This window comes from Acomys minous (assembly GCF_964271855.1).
Source record: "Acomys minous genome assembly, chromosome: 12".
NCBI lineage: Eukaryota > Metazoa > Chordata > Mammalia > Rodentia > Muridae > Acomys > Acomys minous.
The window spans coordinates 107904544-107923695 of NC_140493.1; the positions used below are offsets into that span (position 1 = coordinate 107904544).

The 19152-nt window shown below is 52.4% G+C and overlaps 2 protein-coding genes across 2 annotated transcripts; both read right to left on the bottom strand.

The window, feature by feature from the left end:
- Nucleotides 1-1783: 1783 nt before the first annotated feature.
- Nucleotides 1784-9453, bottom strand: TRIM65 (tripartite motif containing 65). Its single transcript, XM_084749576.1, has 6 exons — nucleotides 7711-9453; nucleotides 4610-4705; nucleotides 4095-4325; nucleotides 3839-4013; nucleotides 3683-3748; nucleotides 1784-3254 (listed from the first exon to the last, which is right to left on the bottom strand). The coding sequence occupies exons 1-6, from the start codon at nucleotides 8131-8133 to the stop codon at nucleotides 2680-2682; spliced, it is 1566 nt and encodes a 521-aa protein (XP_084605702.1). The 5' UTR covers nucleotides 8134-9453; the 3' UTR covers nucleotides 1784-2679.
- Nucleotides 9454-9588: 135 nt separating this feature from the next.
- MRPL38 (mitochondrial ribosomal protein L38) lies at nucleotides 9589-15448 on the bottom strand. The gene is made up of 9 exons (XM_084749577.1): nucleotides 15084-15448; nucleotides 14802-14981; nucleotides 13116-13250; nucleotides 12830-13038; nucleotides 12342-12414; nucleotides 12192-12237; nucleotides 10397-10555; nucleotides 10070-10206; nucleotides 9589-9888 (listed from the first exon to the last, which is right to left on the bottom strand). Exons 1-9 carry the CDS (start codon nucleotides 15148-15150, stop codon nucleotides 9752-9754), a joined length of 1143 nt encoding a protein of 380 aa, XP_084605703.1. The 5' UTR covers nucleotides 15151-15448; the 3' UTR covers nucleotides 9589-9751.
- Nucleotides 15449-19152: the final 3704 nt, after the last annotated feature.

Sequence of the window (19152 nt, forward strand, 5' to 3'; positions counted from 1 at the left end):
CACTATGCCCTTTCTGATGAACACCCTGAAGGAAGTCACCCAGCTGTTTCTCAGTCCCTGGGCTGGTGGTTGGTTTTGGATTTGTGTTAACTGTTGATACTTATTTATTGTATAAATATAATTTATCATTTGTATCATTAAAACAAAAAAACCTTAGGGCCTGAGGAGATGTTTCAATAGTTAAGAGCACTGACTGCTCTTCCAGATGTCCCTAGATTTTTTTTTTTTTCAAGACAGGGTCTCTCTGAGTAGCCTTGGCTGTCCTGGACTCACTTTGTAGACCAGGCTGGCCTCGAACTCACAGTGACTCACCTGCCTCTGCCTCCCGAGTGCTGGGATTAAAGGTGTGAACCACCATGCCCAGCAATAATAAATACATCTTTAAAAAAAAAAAAAAAAAAAGAATCCGCCGGGAGGTGGTGGTGGATGCCTGTAATCCCAGCACTCGGGAGGCAGAGGCAGGCATATCACTGTGAGTTCGAGAATGTCTGTAACTCCAAGATCTGATACCCTCACAACAATGCACATAAATTAAAATTAAATAAAATATTTTTTAAAAAAGAAAGAGCTGGTCACAGTAGTGTACACGTGTAATTCCAACAAGTGGGAGGTGCAGTTAAAAGGAGCAGTAGTTCAAGGTCATCTCTGGCTACATAGTGAGTTCTATGCCAGCCTGTTTCAACAAACAACTCCCCACCAAACAACAACAACAACAATAACAACAATAACCAAAAAAAAAAGAAAAAGAAAGAAGGAAAGAAAGAACAAGAGAAAGAAAAGGTAGCAAGTGGTCCAGGTGCAGACTTTTAGTAGGTTACTCCAGCCAAGCAGTGGTGGTGCACACCTTTAATCCCAGTGTTTGGGAGGCAGGTGTCCCAGAGGATGGCAGGTGTCTGTGAGTTCAAGGCCAGCCTGGTCTACAGAACAAGCTCTGTATCAATCAGGGCCATAGAATGAGATCCTATTTCAATACCCCAACTCCCCTAAAAAGATAACAATTGTTAGCTATGCAGCCCAGTGGCCTTTGATAGGGAGTTCCAGCCTGCTAGGTTACTATCTTAGAGCTAGAAATATAGGGTCCAGGTTTGGCTCCTAGCACCCAGCAGGAAGGCTCACAACAGTCTGGAACTCCAGGTCCAGGAGATCTGACATCCTCTTCTGGCCTCCTTAGGCATTCACACACACACTACATGTAGGCAAAATACCCATATACATGAAAAATATTTAAAGAAAGAAATGCTTGGCCAGGTGGCGCACGCCTTTAATCCCAGCACTCAGGAGGCAGAGGCAGGCGGATCGCTGTGAGTTCGAGGCCAGCCTGGTCTACAAAGTGAGTCCAGGACAGCCAAGGCTACACAGAGAAACCCTGTCTCAAAAAACAAACAAACAAACAAAAATAAATAAATAAATAAAAATAAATAAATTAAAAAAAGAAATGCTTGATGACTCATATAAAACATTTCTATCTTCCCTGGGATATATATTATTGCACACATTGTCCTTTAGAAACTCCTATAGGCCACTGATGTGGATCATGACTTTAATACCCACCCTCGGGAGGCAGAGGCAGGTGGATCGCTGTGAGTTGGCCTGCTATTGTGAGGCTGTGGGATGACTCAGTAGGTAAACGTGTTCCAGGCCTGACAGTCTGGGTTCCACCCCGGGACCCACGTGGTGGAAGGAAAGAAGTGACCCCTGCAAGTTGTCCTCTGACCTCCACGTGTACCACGGTACACAGAAGCCCACGACCCACACTAGGTAAACATAAAAGAATTTTAAAGCCTTTCATTGTGAGACATTTACTCATGAACATACAAAACAAAAGCTCAAGGGATTACAGGAGAAAAGAAAAACAAGTTACAAAAGTGGGCATCCTTGTAACTACCACCGAGATCAGAACATGGCATCTCAAGTAAATAAATTATACCAGGCTGTAGATGTTGTCGGTGAGAGAGGACAGAACTCCTGTCTGGCGTTCAAAATCACTCCAGAAATGTGAGCAAAAATCACCCCAGGACCCTCATGGAAGCGTATTTGGGACGAGCAAAGGCAAACGGCTCACAGCTGCAGCACCTACACCCACTACCACATCGGCTCCCTTGAGCTAGAGTCTCCGCTTGGTGGAACTGTTTGAGAAGGATTAGAAGGTGTGGCCTTGTTGGGGGACATGTGTCACTGGGGCTGGGCTTTGAGGTTACAGATGCCCATATCAGGCTCAGTCTCTCTCTCTCCCCTCTGTCTGTCTGTCTCTCTGATGCCTGATGCCTGTGGATCAGGATGTAAAGCATTCGGCTATTGCTCCAGCACCATGCCTGTCTACTTCCCGCCTTAATAATCACGAACTCAACTTCCAAAACTGTAAGCAAGCCCCCAGTTAAATGCTTTCTTTTATAAGAGTTGCCTTAGTCATGGTGCCTCCTCAGAGCAGTAGAGCAGTGACTAAGATAGATGTCCAGGCAATGCCAAGAATGTGGCTGGGGCTTCTGTTTAATTTTTCTCCGGCCCCTTCAAAGAGAGTAATAAGAAAACTTTGATTTAGGGGCTCCCCTCCCATCTCTGTCCTCTGAGTCAACAGAGAAGCCAACAGCTATTCCTTTTAGAATGGTGATCTTTGATCTTCAAGCCAGAGGCTGAGCCACTCTTGGGCACACAGGCAGGGTGGCACCTGTCTGTGCCTCCTCAGCTGAGTGCTGTGGTCTCTTCCTGGGGCCCTGGAGGGAACTTGGCTTCAGGATGATGGCAAAGAGTTAGGGTCCTTCCCTCAAGGAGCCAGAAGATGGGGAAGAGAGGTTGGCTGAAAACCGCGTGGAAAGTGTGCAGCGGCTGGGTATGTGGCTCTAAGCTGTAGAAGGTGAGGCAACCCGAGGTCAAGTTCAAATCTATGCCCAGAAGCCGTCCAGGCACCCCACGCAGCCTCTGGGCCTTGCCATTGTGCCAGGCCTGGATACTGTCCTCCTGGACACAGAGGCCCCAGGAGTAGGGTCCGCGACCGATGTTGTCCGTGTGGGTCCCCAGCTTCCGGCGTGATAGTTTTGGGTAAGCGATGCCCAGGGTGACAGAGTGATCGGAGGCACGTACCTCCCAGTAGTGGTGTCCAGTCTGAAAACTCTGGGTACACTGCACCTGCCACAGCTCGAAGCTGCCTGACTTGGCTGGGCCCTGGGCCTGGAAATGGTGTGTCACCTGCTGGTCCTTGTGAGACAAGTGTAAGTACTGGTTGGCCGTGTCTGGGTCAAAGGTCAGATTGCGATAATCTATTGGAAAGAGATGAGCAGAGGTGGGTGGTAGTGTCATTTTCTTCCTATCAGCACACCGGTGAGTTCCTCGTTGCTACCTCTGAGCTGGGATCCTCTACATGGCCCCATGTTACAAGAGGGGAGACTGAGGCTCAGAGAGCTAAGCTCACATAGCATTAAGTAGAAGAACTGTGAAGAGCCCCAGGTCCATGTGGTTACAATCTGCCCTTTAACACCATGCTGGCCGCATCTGCCTCAGGGTGGATGTGGACAAGGTTCACTTCCTGCAGCAGGTGTGTAGAGGTGGAGCCAGGCCCAGAAAGGACCATGAATGGGACAGTCCGAGCAGGTCCCCCACCCCGTACACGCATTCATATACTCTCACATGGACACAGATGTACACACACACACATGCACGCACACACATGGGCACTGGGTCTCCTTACTTTGCCAGAGTTTCTTCCTCAGTGGACACGCTGTGCTGGGGACTGGTGGCAGGGGACCCAAAGTCTCTAGAGAACAAAGCAGAGTTAGGGAAGTGGGTAGGGACTGTCCTTAGTGGGAGGAACGAGGCAAGGAGAGGCAAGGAGAAGTCGCCTTACCTATAGGGCCAGCGTCGGCAGCTTCGGCTGCCACCTTGGGGCTGTTCTCGTCAAGGAGGAGCTCGCACAGTGGGCCGAGCAGCTCGTTCACGATGCTCAGCTGCTGTTCTTCATCCCACAGAGGAGGGGCCAGTGGCGCGAGGGACTCTACGGGCTCGGAGAGCTGCTGTAATTCCTGAACCCCAGGGACAGCGGCAATGAGTGGGGAGCAAGACACGGAAGCAAGGCCCCGGCCCACTGGCCCGAGAGCTGGTACCTGGAAGAAGACGTCATCCACCTGCCCCAGGAGACCCTGGACACTGTGGTCGTACTGAGCCAAGGCCTTCAGGTGGCCAGTCAGCCGCTCTTCCTCATTCAGAAGCTGGCCCATGGCTTGCTGCTTGGCCACCTCTATATCTCTCAGTATCTTGGCCTGCCGCTTCTCCAGCACCTGCAGCAGGCTACGGAATCTTCTGGAGACCGCCGAGGCCAGGGCGCAGGCTGAACTCTGCATGGGTACCGGAGGAACCTCAGAGTGGTCAGTCTCTGTACTACTACGGTGGGCCCAGGCACTCGGTCACCCACTGGCTTGAAGGATGGGGACAACCATCGGGAGTCAGTCAGGGCCCTTGGAACCTCTTCCCCACTGGGGCCCGGTTTCTTGCTCCACTTCCCGTTCCCTGCCACTAGGAGGCACTGTGGAGGCAGCTCACATTTGTTGCCTGCAGTCCAGGGACCAGATTTGGGGGTTGGGGGGTTGGGGGTGAGGAGCATGAGGACATGGTGACCTACCTCAATCTGGCTCCTTTGCTGCTGCAGCTCCTGAAGCTGGGTCTCTGCCTGGGTGGCCTGTTGCTGGGTGACCACCACTCTAGCTCTCAGCTGGTCCTGTGGCACCCATCCAGAGGGCGAGCGACAAGAGAAGGCCAGGGCTGGTTATGAGGTTCATTCACCTCATGACACCACCATCAACACGGATGCCAGGCAGTCTTGGGATGGCACTCATGGTGGACTGCTTTGTTAAACCCCAGACCTAATGCCAGGCGTGGTGGCGCACGCCTTTAATCCCAGCACTCGGGAGGCAGAGGCAGGCAGATCGCTGTGAGTTTGAGGCCAGCCTGGTCTACAAAGCGAGTCTAGGACAGGCAAGGCTACACAGAGAAACCCTGTCTCGAAAAACCAAAAATAAATAAATAAATAAATAAATAAATAAATAAATAAACCCCAGACCTAGGTCAGAGGACCTTTCTCTACATGGGGCAGGATGCTACTGGAGAAAGAAATGTGGACGTCTTGGGTTGAAGACTCAACTTCCAGTTCCACTCTGCATCTTGTACGTTGAGTGGCCTGGTCTATAACCTCACCCCTACCCCACCCCTCACCCCTACAAATGAGCAAAGCAAGGCTGCCTTACAGAGCCTGGGGGACAAAGTGAGATGGCTAGAGTCGTCTGGGCGGTCATCCGTTTAGGGCCTAAGAGCCCAAAAGAAAGGCTCTTATTGTTATCTGGTTGAGTTCTGTTTCCCTTGGGGACCAAAACAGACTGTCATAGAAGCTGGGGACAGCATTCTGTTGCTTGAAGCTGACTATGAGTCTCATTACCTGTTTTTACCCTTTCAATACCATTTTGAGTTGGAACCCTTATCCTTGTTGCTTTGAAACAGGGTTTCTCTGTGTAGCTCTGGTTGGCCTGGACTCTTTTTGTAGACCAGGCTGGCCTCGAACTCACAGCGATCCACCTGCCTCTGCCTCCCTGAGTGCTGGGATTGAAGGCGTGGGCCACCACGCCCGGCTGCTGGCCTGGAACTTTCTATGTAGACCAAGCTGATCTTTTTTTGTTTTTTTTTACTTTTGAGTCAGAGTTTCTCTGTGTAGCCTTGGCTGGCCTGGAACTCTCTCTGTAGACCAGGCTGGCCTCAAACTCACAGAGAGCCACCAGCCTTTGCCTCCCAAGTGCTGGGATTAAAGGCGTGTGCCACCACCGCCCCACTGACCAAGCTGATCTGCCTACACCTGGCTCTAGAGTATTGGAATTAAAGGCATGCACCCTAGGCCTGCTAATTTATTTATTTGTAAAAATACTTGTATTTATGTAAGTGTGGGTTCATGCATGCATGTCAAAGTGCACATGAAAAGGTCAGAAGGCAACCTCACCTGTCTCAGTCCGTGTCCTCTACCTTGAGACAGGGTCTCTTGCTGTTTGTTACTGTGTATACCAGCCTAGCTGGCCCTGGTCATCCTGCCCCTCACATCCTCTCTCCTCTGAAGCAAATTTTCGTCCCCTGGAGCAGAAGCCATCTGGCTGAGGTGTCCTCCATGCTGCAGGCTTCTAACTTCCCCTGTAAACGTTTGTGCCCAGCTTGGTCTCCTACACTTGTCATGAGCAGCAGTGTCTCGTCCTGATTCATGGAGGGGGGGTGGCAATAGCCCCAGGGCTGGCCCTGCAACCCTCTGAAACCCCTTTTCTTTCCTTCTACCTCTGCCACTCACCCTTTGACCTCACCCTGGCCATGCCCCCAGCTTCGAACCATCTTCCCAAGCATCCATCCTCATCTCCCACTTCCCGCCTCTCGCGGGTTCCACCCACCTGTGCCAGTCCTCCACTAGCTGCCCTGCCCACTAGGCTTCTCAGCCACCCATCTGCTTCTTGTCCATCACCCACTCTCCCCCATCTTCTCTGCCCCATCCCTGGCCGTGATGGCCATGGGCAAGGGCACAGGCCACACCCTGGTGCCAATTCCATGGCCATTTCTGCCCTTTAGCCAAATGGCTCAGCCCCGAGACCACTGCCCTTTCTGCAACCCACCTGAGCCTTGGCCACCATTTCTGTAGCTCTGTCTGGATGTGACTGCAGGCACATCTCCTCCCAGCTCCTGCCCCGCCCCTGCCCCCCATCCCCCGCTGCCCTCCGTTGCATCCACACACTACATAACCCAAACCAGGTGTGTTCTGCCCTCCTTCGCCCACAGACCCTGCTCCACAGCCGTCACTACTTCTTAGCCATCTCCGCTGGGCACTGGGCTCCTTCGCTTTCCAGCTGCGGCCCTCCCTCGCTCAGATCTCATCTCTTAGGCCCGCCACGTCCCAGCTGGGGCTCAACCTCCACAAAGCAGAGCTCTGATGGCATCACTGCCTTGTCGCATGCTTGCAAAGGCTTTGCACATCCCTACAGGAAGAGTCACTGCCACTGTGCTGCCTGTCACAGTCTGGTCCCTGATGACCTGGGAGACCTGTTTGAACAGCCTCAGGGACCTGTCTGCTGCCCATCATCTCAGTGCAGGGGATGCCTCTCTGCTCGTCCCCAGATCTTTTTCTGGCTGGCACTTCCTCAGCCCTGAGGAGTCATCTAAAGACCACCTCCCGGGGCTGGAGAGATGGCTCAGTGGTTAAGAGCGCCACCTGCTCTTCCAGAGGTCCTGAGTTCAATTCCCAGCAACCACATGGTGGCTCACAACCATCTGTATAATGTGATCTGATGCCCTCTTCTGGCCTATAGGCAGAGCACTGTATACATAATGATGAATAAATAAATCTTAAAAAAAAAGACCACCTCCCACTCCTCCTCTTAAGCAGGATGGCCCTGTTCAAGTTCTGCTGGGACGCTATCCGACCCTGGGTAGATCTTAAGTCTCTGAGAGGCAGGAAGCACAGGTGACTGATTTGCTATGTACAGTTGTCCTCCCTTCTATTCTGTGAGTGTGGCGTGCACACTTACTGAATGTCGGCCGAAGTGCCAGCACTAGCCTAACACCGTGGCTCCACTTCATTCAGAGGACTTGGTGCCACAGTCAGGGCCACAGACCCTCTGGTTCACGGGAAAACCCGAAGCTTCCTGCTGCAGTCCCGGCCCTGGCCACTAACAGTCCCCGCCCTCCGGGAGGCCCCTCCCCCACCTCGCGCACGCGCCGCTCCACGTCCAGCAGCGCCCGCTCGTGGTGGCGACACTCGTGCACTGTGCAAGCGCTGCACGCGCAGAGGCCCTCGGTGCGGCAGAAGAACTCGAGCGGCCTCCCGTGGCGTGGGCAGAGTGCGCAGTGGCCTGCGCCGGGCTCAGGGCGCGGGACGGCGGCGGGCAGCGCCTGCAGCACGCCGGGCAGCGCCTGCAGCAAGGTGCTCAGTGTCACGTTGCGGCAGAGCTTGGCTCCCTCGGGGAAGGGCTGGCGACACTCTGGACACGTCTTGTCGCAGCAGCGCCAGGAGTCCTGGATGCAGTTCCCGCAGAAGCTGTGCCCACAGGGCAGCGTCACCGGGTCGCGGTAGCGACCTAGGCAAATGGAGCAAGTCACCAGGTCCTCCTCCAGCAGCTGAGCGGCCATGGCGGAAGCGAGGTCCGGTGTGGAGGCCTCTTAAAGGGACCGAGGCTGCCAGTGCGAAAGCCGCGGAAGGCGAAGTACAGTCTAGGAAGACGCGGCAGTGTGCTGGCGCTGCACTCTTGTGGTCTAGAACGTTCCTTGGCAGGGATCCTAGTCACCCTGCCCGCCCTCTGACGCGCAGGGAGCTGGGGTGCGGCTCCCTAGGGTCCCACCCTGGCACCTCCGCGATCCTTCTGTATACCCTTATCGCTGCTCCTCCTGAGGAGCTGGCCTTAGCTCTGAGGGATCTAGGCCACAGGCTTGGAACCCCACTGGGCCTGGGGCCATCAGGAGTCGTCTTTGGGGGGGCTTTTCTGGCCAGTAGATGAAAAACATAGAGCTTGGCAGTGCTTGGCAAATACGCCTGACCCTGGATGATGTGTATTTGACTGGAGCAGGGCTTTAGGCGTTGGGGCATCTTCCTTCTCCAGGAAATGTGTGATTTTGGTTCATTTTTTTTTTCTTTCCTTTTTTTTTTTTTCCGAGACAGGGTTTCTCTATGTAGCCTTGGCTGTCCTGGACTCGCTTTGTAGACCAGGCTGGCCTCAAACTCACAGTGATCCGCCTGCCTCTGCCTCCCGAGTGCTGGGATTAAAGGCGTGCGCCACCACCCCAGGCTTTTCTTTCCTTTTTTGAGACAGGGTTTTCTCTATGTAGCCTTGGCTGTCCTGGACTCTTTGTAGACCAGGCTGGCCTCGAACTCACTTTGATCTGCCTGCCTCTGCCTCCCAGAGTGTTGGGATTACAAGTGTGCACCACCATGTTCTCGTAAAACAAATGATGAGGAAATTTCTGGTTACTAGAACCCACTTAGCCGTTTTAAAGAGACCTTTATTTGATGCAGCCCCTAGTGGCCTCTGGAGTCTAGCTCTAGCTACCTGAACAAAACACCTCCCTCTTCAGAGGCCCCCTGCAAGCCAAACATTTGCCTGGGGGAGTTCCTGGTCTCCCCGCTGTTTTTGCACCCTATTTCACAGAGTGACTATCATTTCCTCTACAGCAGAGCAAATAGGGGTCCCAGGGCCTCCCTGGACAGTGAATCGGATATCACTTCTAACCGAGCAGGCAGAGCTGACTTGCTTCTAGAAGGCCTTCTGCCTTCCAAGTGCTGGGATTAAAGGCGTGTGCCACCAAGCCCAGCCCTGGAAGCTAACTGGCCACATAGCAGGGGTTTGAGGCTTTGGCTGGAGCTGATGTTAGGTCAGACAGGAATTATCCCAAGCCTAGAGGAGGAGCACTTCCAGGAAGGTTCTGATACCTGGGGCTCTTTGACCATTCTTCTCTTTAGGCTGGACAAAGCTTCACTCTCCATGCACGCCTCTAGCCACCAGGCTGCGGGGTTCCCGCTTCTCACCCATGGAGCACAACAGCTTACTGGAGTAATAGGTTCTAGGTGCCCATAAATGCGTACATATCAGCACCAGGAAAAATTATTTTATTCACACACAACTGAAGCACCTTCACAGTAAGCCCCTGGGCCCGATGGGAGGGGCCTGCAAGGGACAGTCTCAGACACGCCTTCAGATGGCTCTCTCCTTCCGGCTGTGCCAGCTCATCCTCAGAGATCAATGTGCTGTGCCTCTCAGTAGATTCCATAGGTGGGCTCATGACTGTCCCTGTACCGGTCCAGATAGCGCAGGGGCTGCTGGTGAGGGAAGCGCTTCTGTTTGGGGTGGTAAGGGGGTGGCCGCACAAACTCAAACACAGGTTCCCGCATGTCTGCAAGAAGAGTAAAGGGACAAGGGTGGATTTGGGGTGACCTGGGCCTCCTTCCTTGCCTGTGAGGCTGGAGTCTTGCTAGAGACTGCCCACCTTGGCTTGCAAGGGCCACCTCCTGGCATGGCAAGAAAGGTCTTTGCCCTAGGGCCTGCCGGACCACCAAGCTCTAAGATGCCCTTACCTAGAAGCTGGTGGAAGGTATGGGTGACCGAGTCGTCCCAGCGGCACTGGAAGAAAGCCAGGCCTGCTGGAGTCATGGCCTCCTGGTGTTTCTTGTAGAAATCAAAAGTGCGGAAGGTCCTCTGGGCCAGCTGGTAGCTATGACAAGACGGGCAGCATGCAGGCGTGGGCGGGAGCACTACAGGCAACCCTGGGAAGCCCCTGGAGTCCACCCCGCGTGCGCAGCTGCTGCCGAAGGCAAGGCCTACACCAAAAGGAGGCCAAAACAAGAGCCACGATCCCAGGGAACTGGCGTGAGGCTTGGGGTACAAGTAGGGGTATACATTACCAGGGTGAGGGACGGGTGTCCTCAGAGAAGTCAATCGGCTTGTCCTGCTTGAAGAGCAAGAAGGCGAGGCGGTGGAAGCCGGAGCCTCGGGCAGGGAAGGGGGGGAGGTAGGGGCACGTCTCCTGTCCTTCAGCCACCCTGTTGGTTGGGATGTTGGTTCTGGTAGGGGGAGAGGGAGTACCCATCAACTGCCATGCCAGTGGGGTAGCAGAACCCCAGAATTGTACCCTAGAGGCAGAGTCACCCCCAGGGCCCAGGCCCTGGACAACCTCTAGCATGTAGTGAGTACAAGCCAACCGACCTCCAGGACCTCAGGGACATGCTGCAAATGTATCAGGGGACAGAAGTGGTTCAGACAGCGGAGAGGGGCTGGGAGGATGGCTCGGTGGCTAAGAGAACTGACTGCTCTTTTAGAGGACCCCGTTACACAACCACCTATAACTCCAGGGAACTCACAGCCACAGGCATCAGGCATGCATGTGGTGCATAAGCAAAATGCGGTATTCAGGAAATTTTTTTTTTCCTGAGACAGGGTTGCTCTGTGTAGCCCTGGCTGTCCTAAAACTCATCCTGTAGACCAGGCTCACCTTGAACTCACAGAGATCATCTGCCTATGCCTCTCAAGTTCTGGGACTAAAGGTATGTGCCACCACTACCTGGCTGAAATAATAAAATTAAGGTATCTAAGCAGGGCGTGGTGGCACATGCCTTTAATTCCAGCATTCCCAGGATGCAGAGGCAGGTGGATCACTGTGAGTTCGAGGCCAGCCTGGTCTGCCAAGCGAGGGATAGCCAAGGCTACACAGAAACCCTGTCTCGGGGGGAAAAAATCTTTTAAAAACCCAGATAAAATACTGGACTTGGAGTCTTCTCCAGTCTACTTGAGTTAAAAGGAGACAAAAATCCATAGTGTTGACGGCAGCTGGTTCACTCAGGGCATGGGGACAGGCTGTGTGCTCCTCATGCAGCAGGAAGCCACACTGCCCCTGGCCTGCTTTTCTCTCCACACCCAAGGTGATGTCAGACAGCTTCCCAGTCTGACACTGAGACAGCCACTGTACCCTCTGCCCTGCCATGTCTCCCAGAGAGCCCTGCTAAATGCTTTGATAACTGTAGTTGAAGGGGAGAAAGGCAGAAACCAGCTTCCTGAATTCTTAGATTCAGTTTCGGGGGAATCCCAAAGCTTGGGACACCCGTGTGCCCTCTGCCCACTAGCCTGTGCTCAGAGCTGAAGCCACTAAGGAAAGAAAAGGTGTGTGTGTGTGGGGGGGTGGCAGCCAACACAGATTGCTCAGGCCCTTTTCCCCACTGATGGCTACACACATCCCAGCCCCTCACCCCTGGGTAGGCAAAGCATGTGGCAACATCACCATTTTCACAGGATAGAAAACAGCTCAGAGCAGAGCTGGAGAGATGGCTCAGTGATTAAGAGCACTGACTGCTATTCCAGGGGTCCTGAGTTCAACTCCCAGCAACCACACAGTGGCTCACAGCCATCTATAATATGGTCTGATGCCCTCTTCTGGCCTGCAGGTATAATGCAGGCAGAGTATTGTATACATAATAAATATTAAAAAAAAAAAAGCTCAGAACAATGTAGACGCTTCTGAGGACTGGCCAGGGCCTACTGCACATTGTTTGTTTTTTTGAGACCAGGTCCCATTTCATAACTTCTCCAGAGTGCTAGGATGCACCACCACACCCGGCTTCGGCCATCTTTTCCTATACTTGTGGTACACACTTGAGTCCCAGGGCTCCTGGAATGCCCTAATCTGCTCCCCAGGCAGGTACTCACAGCAACCAGTGAACATACTCGGCATCGGGCTCCAACAGGTGTCCATCTGCACAGAAACACACAAGGTGGAGGGGAGCTGCCCTGCCCAGATGGCTCAGGGGAGGGAAGGGAAGCAGGAGGCTGGAGGCCAGGTGACCCCCATACACCTACCCAAGTTAATGAGTAGTAGTGTCCACAAGGAATCCTTGTCAGCTTCATAGGTCACCTCTGGGGCCTGGGAAGCCTATGTGGAGAGATCAAGGGAGCACTCATCCTAACCAGGTAGCAGTTTCCTGGTAGAGGGCTGGAGCTTGCTGGGGTCCTGGAGAAGGAGTGCCCACTCTGGCCCAAACCAGGACCCCTGACAGCTGCCCACAGATGCTGACAGGGACAGAGATGTTTACAGACCCAGCTGCTCCTCCTGAGGCCTGAACTGTAAGGGACCCTGTGCCAAGGTCAGGGAGGCTACTCCAAAGACAGTGGCTGCTCACAGGATAGGTACCGGCGGAGCTGTCTGTCTCATTCCTGTAACTTTCATGATTTTGATTTCCAGGAAACCAAAGTCACAGAGTAAGAAGCCTTCAAACCTAAGCACTGTGATGGCGCGGTGGGCGTGCCCGTGTGCACACAAAGCAGGGAGAAGGGCGCAGAAGCTGTACCTCAGCTGGAGTCACTTCATTGCCATGATACACTGGGACCAGGTCCTCTTCTCCCATGGCATAAGCCACATGCAGGGGGACCCGGGGGACAAACGTGGCACCGTGGAACAGGTCACGGTAGAGGCCGTAATACTCAGCCAGACGCTGCTTGTGGTAGGGCCCGCATGTCCTCTCCCACTCTGCACGCACTGCTTCCAGTGGGATGCTGGCTGGGGAGGAACAAACAGGACAGTTTGGATACAGCGGGGAGAGGGGACACCTGGGGCCCCTCTTCTGGGAGGCTCACCCGTGCGGAGTCGGGCTGCCCTTTCTTCTTCCGCATTGGCTCGAAGTTCCTTGATAAAGTGTTTCCGCTCCAGCTGCTGTTGGGTCCGACTGACTCTGGGTGGGGGCAACCCAATGTCAATTTTGTCTTTGGGATCTAGAGAGAAGTAAGACGTGTTGGGATAAACAGGGTCAAATCTTCTCTTTCAATTTGAGTTGTGGTTGTGAATTTGGTTTGCGTGAAAGCCAGAGGTTGACTTGGATGCCATGTTCCATTGCCCCCCACCCCGTTCTCCCCCTTCCTGAGACAGCGTCTGTCTAGGTAGCCCTGGCTGTCCTAGAACTCACTCTGTAGACCAGGCTGACCTTGAACTCGGACACTTGCCTGCCTCTGCCTCCCAAGTTCAAGATTCAAGGTGTGTGACACCACGCCCCGCCCTCAGAGGTTTTTTGTTTTTTTTTTTTCTTTGAGACAGGGTCTCTCACTGAACCTGGCGTTTGATGACTGGCTGGCCATATGAGCTCTGCGTGTTAGGCCACCCCCAGCAGCGGGGTTAGAAGCAGACCCGATGCTTGGCTTCTGTGTGGGTACGGGAGATTCTAACTCGGGTCCTCCTGCTCTGAGGGTGGGGTGGGTGCAGGCAGACACTTTAGTGACTGACAGGCCCCAAATCAAATCTCCGCTGAGCAGCTTGTCTTTGTTTAGTCTCATCCCCCTGTTGCTCCGGGAGCTGATGGAACTGTCCTTTAATGCCAGCACTTGGGAGACAGAGGCAGGGGGATTTCTTTGAGTTCTAGGCAAGTCCAGTCTACACAGAACATTCTAACCAAGTCAGGGCTATCTATTTGAGGAAACTGAGGATCAAGGATGTCAGCGGTAGGACAAGCTGAGGCTTAAACTGGGCCCTTAACCACCACAGGAATTGCTTCCACGGGCTGAGGATGGAGTGCAGAGACACAGCCTAACGTGCGCTAGGCTCTAGTTTGATCCCTGAACGGACTAACAAGAACAGTTAGCAACAAAACCCGCCTCTTTCATGGCTTCACACATGCACACTAGGCCGAAGAGAGATGGTGGGCAGTTCAGAGAGCTAGCTGCTTTATTCAGAGTACCATGATTGGGATCCCAGCAGTGACACAGGGTGGCTCACCCATGCCTGCAACTCCGACTCCAAGAGACGAATGCCCTTTTCTGGTCTCTAGATTTCATAGTTTACTCCTGACCATCCTACAGTGCAAGACCCTGTCTCAAAACTATAAAAGTAACACATATACAAGTAAATTCTTTAGGGTTGGGCCCTGAGTCACTTTGCCCAGGTTTTAATTTCACTTAGCAAATTATTGCCCACGTAGTGTCATGCAATGTGGGGCTTACAAGGATCTAACGTCGGGCAGGACAGGCAGGGTTCTGTGCTCAGGGTACCGACTATCTGTGAGGACACAGCGTGGCCAGGGCTCTAGGCAGAGTATTTTAGGAAAAGAGGGGTTTCCCAACACGAAATGGGGGCGGGACCGTCAGCAAAGGATTTCAGTAGACGAGTTACAAGGAACTCTAATAGCTGGGGAGGCGGACCAAAAGATGTGGGGAGCTAGTGGGGCTTAGTGGCGAACAAGAGTTGAAGCGGCGATGCTGAGGCTGAATACGCTAGCGAGTCTCCAGCCGGCCAAACTCCGATGCCGAGAGCTCTTGCCCCGGTCGCCCCCGCACCTGTCTCCTTCACGAAATGCTCCCGGTAGGTCCGCCACCAGTGCGGGGCCCGCGCCTCTTGCTCCGCCCGGCGGCGGTACCGCTCGAAGCTCCGGTACTTCTCCAGCCGCTCCAGGTTGGTCACGTCAATGTCCTCGTTGGGCATCGGCCCGAGCGGGGGTGTCCGGCGGCTGAGGGCGGCTGCGGGCAGAGACCGGGGCGTCACGCTGGCTCAGGGCGCCGGCTGGAGCCCAGGGTTGGAGCTACAGGAGCCCAGGAGCTCCACAACCCCACACCACTCACCCGAGGTGCTGAAGGCCCGGCATCTCCCAATCCCGAAAAACGCGGCACGCCACCAGGGCGCCGCCATCTTTCCCCAGGTCGCCAAAGACGCCGGTAGGACCCAGACAGAGGTGGCCAGAGACAAGCCTGAGCGCCCCACCGGAGGCCCCGCCCCCGCGGTCTCAAGCTCTACTTAATTCTGAAAGCTCCAGACTTCATTCTGCAACACCCAGGACCATCCCTCGCGCCTGTGAAGGGAGGAGGGGTAGAGGCTAGGGGCTCTGTTTGAACCAACCGGGGAACAGGCCTGTTGGGCCACTGTGTGGCTGCAAGCTGGCACGAGGGGACAGCACAAACATGTAGCTCTAAGTACAGGATAGGTTTTGACCCCAGGGATATCTGAAGTCAGATTTGGGAATAAAACTGGCAATAACAGAGCTCACTTCATAGGACTGATAGCATTTGCACGCCGATGCTGGTGTATCTGTTATTTCTTGGTCGTCTCTGTCTACCTTTGTCCCCGCCTCAGCCCAGCTGCCTGGAACCTAAGCTTCCTGTACAGCAAAGCTTTACTTCCTCACCTTCTCCTCAGACCACAGGGTGTCTGCAGTGCGGTTATATCAGACCTGCCTGCCTCCAAGTGGTCCCTCCAGGAAGTCTTGCTATCCCAAGCCCAGGCCCATGACAGGCAGCTGCTCTAACTAGCAGAAGTTTGACCTTCATGCTCACATTGAAAAGCAATGAAGCCTCTATATCCGGCAAAAGCACTAACATCTTAGATTTCACAGGTCCTGGACAGCTAACCCTCATACCATGGCTTCTGACTCCTCCACTAGTGAGCACCTGCTGTCTGACAAGTGTTGGGGGGTTCACAAATTAGGGTCACCTGAGCCTTGTCCGAAGGAGCTGATGCTGAGTGTTAGGGAACTGAAGGTGGCCTGCAGTGTTTACATGGTCCTTTTGTTTCGGAACCCTGTCCCATAAGCCTCTCCGGCTCCTACTCTGCCCTTGTCCTGTTGAGAACTCAAGGGGTCCCCAAGAATGTGTGGAGGCTCACTGCTCAGCCAGGTAGCTTGTTCTTCAGTCACATTCTCCCTGTCTGGGAAACTCTGGAGAGAGGGGCTCGCTTGTACTCCAGCTGTTTGGGTGGTGTAGCATGGATTCTCAATGTGTTGACTGGAAGCGATGGCTCCAACAATATTAATTTAAGATGAGTTAGGGTTTTGCTATGCATCTCTGTCTACCTTGGCACTTACTTTGTAGTCTGGCTAGCCTTGAACTCATGACACTACTTTTTATTTTAATTTTTGGTGTGTGTGTGCATGTGTGTGTGTGTGTGTGTGTGTGTGTGTGTGTGTTCAAGACAGGGTCTCTATGTGTAACACTTCTGGCTGTCCTGGAGCTCATTCTGTAGACCAGGCTGGCCTCAAACTCACAGAGATCCGCCTGCCTCTGCCTCCCAAGTGCTGGGATTAAAGGCCCAGCTTTTATTTTTATTTATTCTTCTCTCAATTATTACACCCCAAACCACAGTTTCCCCTCCTCCCTCTCCTCCCAGTAGCCCCTGTTGTGAGGTATACAAAAATGAGTCCAGGACAGCCAAGGCTATCACAGAGAAACCCTGTCTCAAAAGAAACCAAAATATAAAAATAAAATAAAATAAAACACAGCAAGCCGGGCCTGGTGGTACACAACTTTAATCCCAGCACTTGGGAGGCAGAGGCAGGCGGATCTCTATGAGTTGGACGCCAGCAACCACATGGTGGCTCACAACCATCTACACTGGGATCTGATGCCCTTTTCTGGCATGCAAATGTACATGCAGATAGAGCACTCAAAATATATAAATATTTTATAAAAGATTTATTATTTATACAGTAGTTTGCCCACATGTGTGCTTACAGGCCAGAAGAAGAGGGCACCAGATCTCATTATAGATGGTTGTGAACCACCATGTGGTTGCTGGGAATTGAACTCAGGACCTTTAGAAGAACAGACAGTGCTCTTAACCTCTGAGCCATCTCTCCAGCCCCCAGGACAAGACCTCCAAGATAGAGTCCATGGTGAATGAAAATACGAATGCCAAATGTAAAGTTATTAGGCCAAAAGGCACGGGCAGTGCCTACAGATGAGTGGATAAGGGGTCCGACTGATATTCTTACAGGCACCACGCTAATATCATAGGTCAAGCTATTGCTAGAGATCTCTGATATCAAACTGCCCAGCACATTACGGGAGAAATATGGCACTTTGCACCAGAAAAATGAACAAGCCATTTCTGGTGACAATGTTTTTTTTTAATTTTTTAAAAAGATGTATTTATTTAATACCTGCATGCCAGAAGAGGGCACCAGATCTCATCATAGATGGTTGTAAGTTGCTGGGAATTGAACTCAGGACCTCTGGAAGAACAGCCAGTGCTAACCTCTGAGCCATCTCTCCAGCCCAACGGTAATGGGTTTTAAAAATATAAACCAGAAAGAAGGCCTAGGCTTCCAGGGTTGTGCAGACAATGTGGCAAGGGTTGCTATTGGACCAATGAGTATAGGTCCAAGAGAAATATCCAAGGCAATTTCTTTTCTTTTTTCTTTTTCTTCACAGGGCTGTGTAGGCCTGGCTGTCCTGGACATATTGTGCAGATCATGCTGGCCTAGAACTCACAGCGATCTGCCTGCCTCTGCCTCCCAAGTGCTGAGATTAAAGGTATGCACCACCACTGCCCAGCTCCAAGGCAATTTCTTACCATCGGGAAAGGGCTTTAGAGATCTGGTTCTCCTGAAACAAACAAACAAACAAACAAACCCAAAAGCCAAAAAACAAAACAAAACAAAAAAAACTTGGCCACTGATCGAAAAAGTGCTTATTTCCTTGAAAATGTCTCTGTTTATAAATTTCTGATACACACAGAAAAATAGCTTAAAACAGAAAGGGGTCAATGTAGTAAGAATTTTGTAGTTTTGGCTTCTTTAAAAACATAGAAATGTTATGGGAATGTTTTCGTTTTAATCCCAGGAGTGGGGATATGGGGCTGATTCGCAGCAGCTGACTGTGACTTACCTCATGCTCTAGCAGTGGTGTGATTTGCCAGCCTTAGTTTCTGCAATTGTGTGGTGCTTGGATGATGTTAGTTGTGGTTTGTTAAATAGTCATGCATGAAGAAAGAGAGGAGGGGGAGGAGGAGGAGGAGGGGGAGGAGGAGGAGGAGATTTGATATTCTGACAGCAATGATCAAACTTTCCTCAAGGAATTTGATGTCCTAATCAGCAGGAAGCAGTCTAAAAATACCCCCCCCCCCTTTTCTCCTATCTAGTGTTAGGGAGTTGAAAGGGTAGAAGAGAAATTGTGAAGGGTAGAAGAACCCACAAAGTAGTAAGACACTGGCTACGCCCCTCCCCTAGATCCACTCCTGAGTGCCACCCCATTGCGTAAGCCAGACATTTAGGTTCGTCTTCCTTTCTGACACAGGTCAAGGTCCCTGGGAGCATTTGTGTCCCCTCATTGCTTGAGGTGCACTTCTGCCTCTTTCCTGCACTGCCGTCTTCTGACAGTCACTCCTGCTGCCTCTTGTCTGTGTCATAGCCACAGAGACAGGCTTTCCTGGTGTACCACTGGATGCCCTGGTCTGTAGACTGGGAGGTCCTCAAACTCAAGAGATCTACTTGCCTCTGTCTCCTGAGTGCAGAGCTTGAAGGCATGTGCCACAATGCCCAGTATTTTTTTTTTCTTTTTATGAGAGAAAGTCTTCCAGTCCATGCTCTCCTAAAGCTCACAAGCCTATACAGCTCAGGCTCCTGGGTGCCAGGGCTATGGGTGTTCAGCAGCACAGCCAGCTAAGCTCAGACAAGATAAAGGAAAGCTGGCTGCACCTGCTTCCTACCTCAGTTTAAGATTGCTTCATTACTCAGAAGACCAGGGCTTTGAAGAGTTTATTTGCACTGTCTTTCTTTTCATGTGCTGGAAGTCACCCACTTTCCCTTCAGCAGATAGCAAAAATGCAAAGGGCCCCAAAATGCCAGCTGCTCCTCCATCTTTATACCCGCAACTTTCCATACAGGTTTGACTTATGTTTGAGAGAACTTAGTCCCAAGCT

Coding starts and splice junctions, on each gene's coding strand:
- TRIM65 (XM_084749576.1), bottom strand. CDS start 8,133: ATGGCCGCTCAGCTGCTGGAGGAGGACCTGGTGACTTGCTCCATTTGC. Junction 4,706..7,710: donor TGGAGCGGCGCGTGCGCGAG/GTGGGGGAGGGG, acceptor TGGGTGCCACAG/GACCAGCTGAGAGCTAGAGT. Junction 4,326..4,609: donor AGCAAAGGAGCCAGATTGAG/GTAGGTCACCAT, acceptor GTACCCATGCAG/AGTTCAGCCTGCGCCCTGGC.
- MRPL38 (XM_084749577.1), bottom strand. CDS start 15,150: ATGGCGGCGCCCTGGTGGCGTGCCGCGTTTTTCGGGATTGGGAGATGC. Junction 10,556..12,191: donor GAGTATGTTCACTGGTTGCT/GTGAGTACCTGC, acceptor TCCCCCTACCAG/AACCAACATCCCAACCAACA. Junction 9,889..10,069: donor TACCTTCCACCAGCTTCTAG/GTAAGGGCATCT, acceptor CTCTTCTTGCAG/ACATGCGGGAACCTGTGTTT.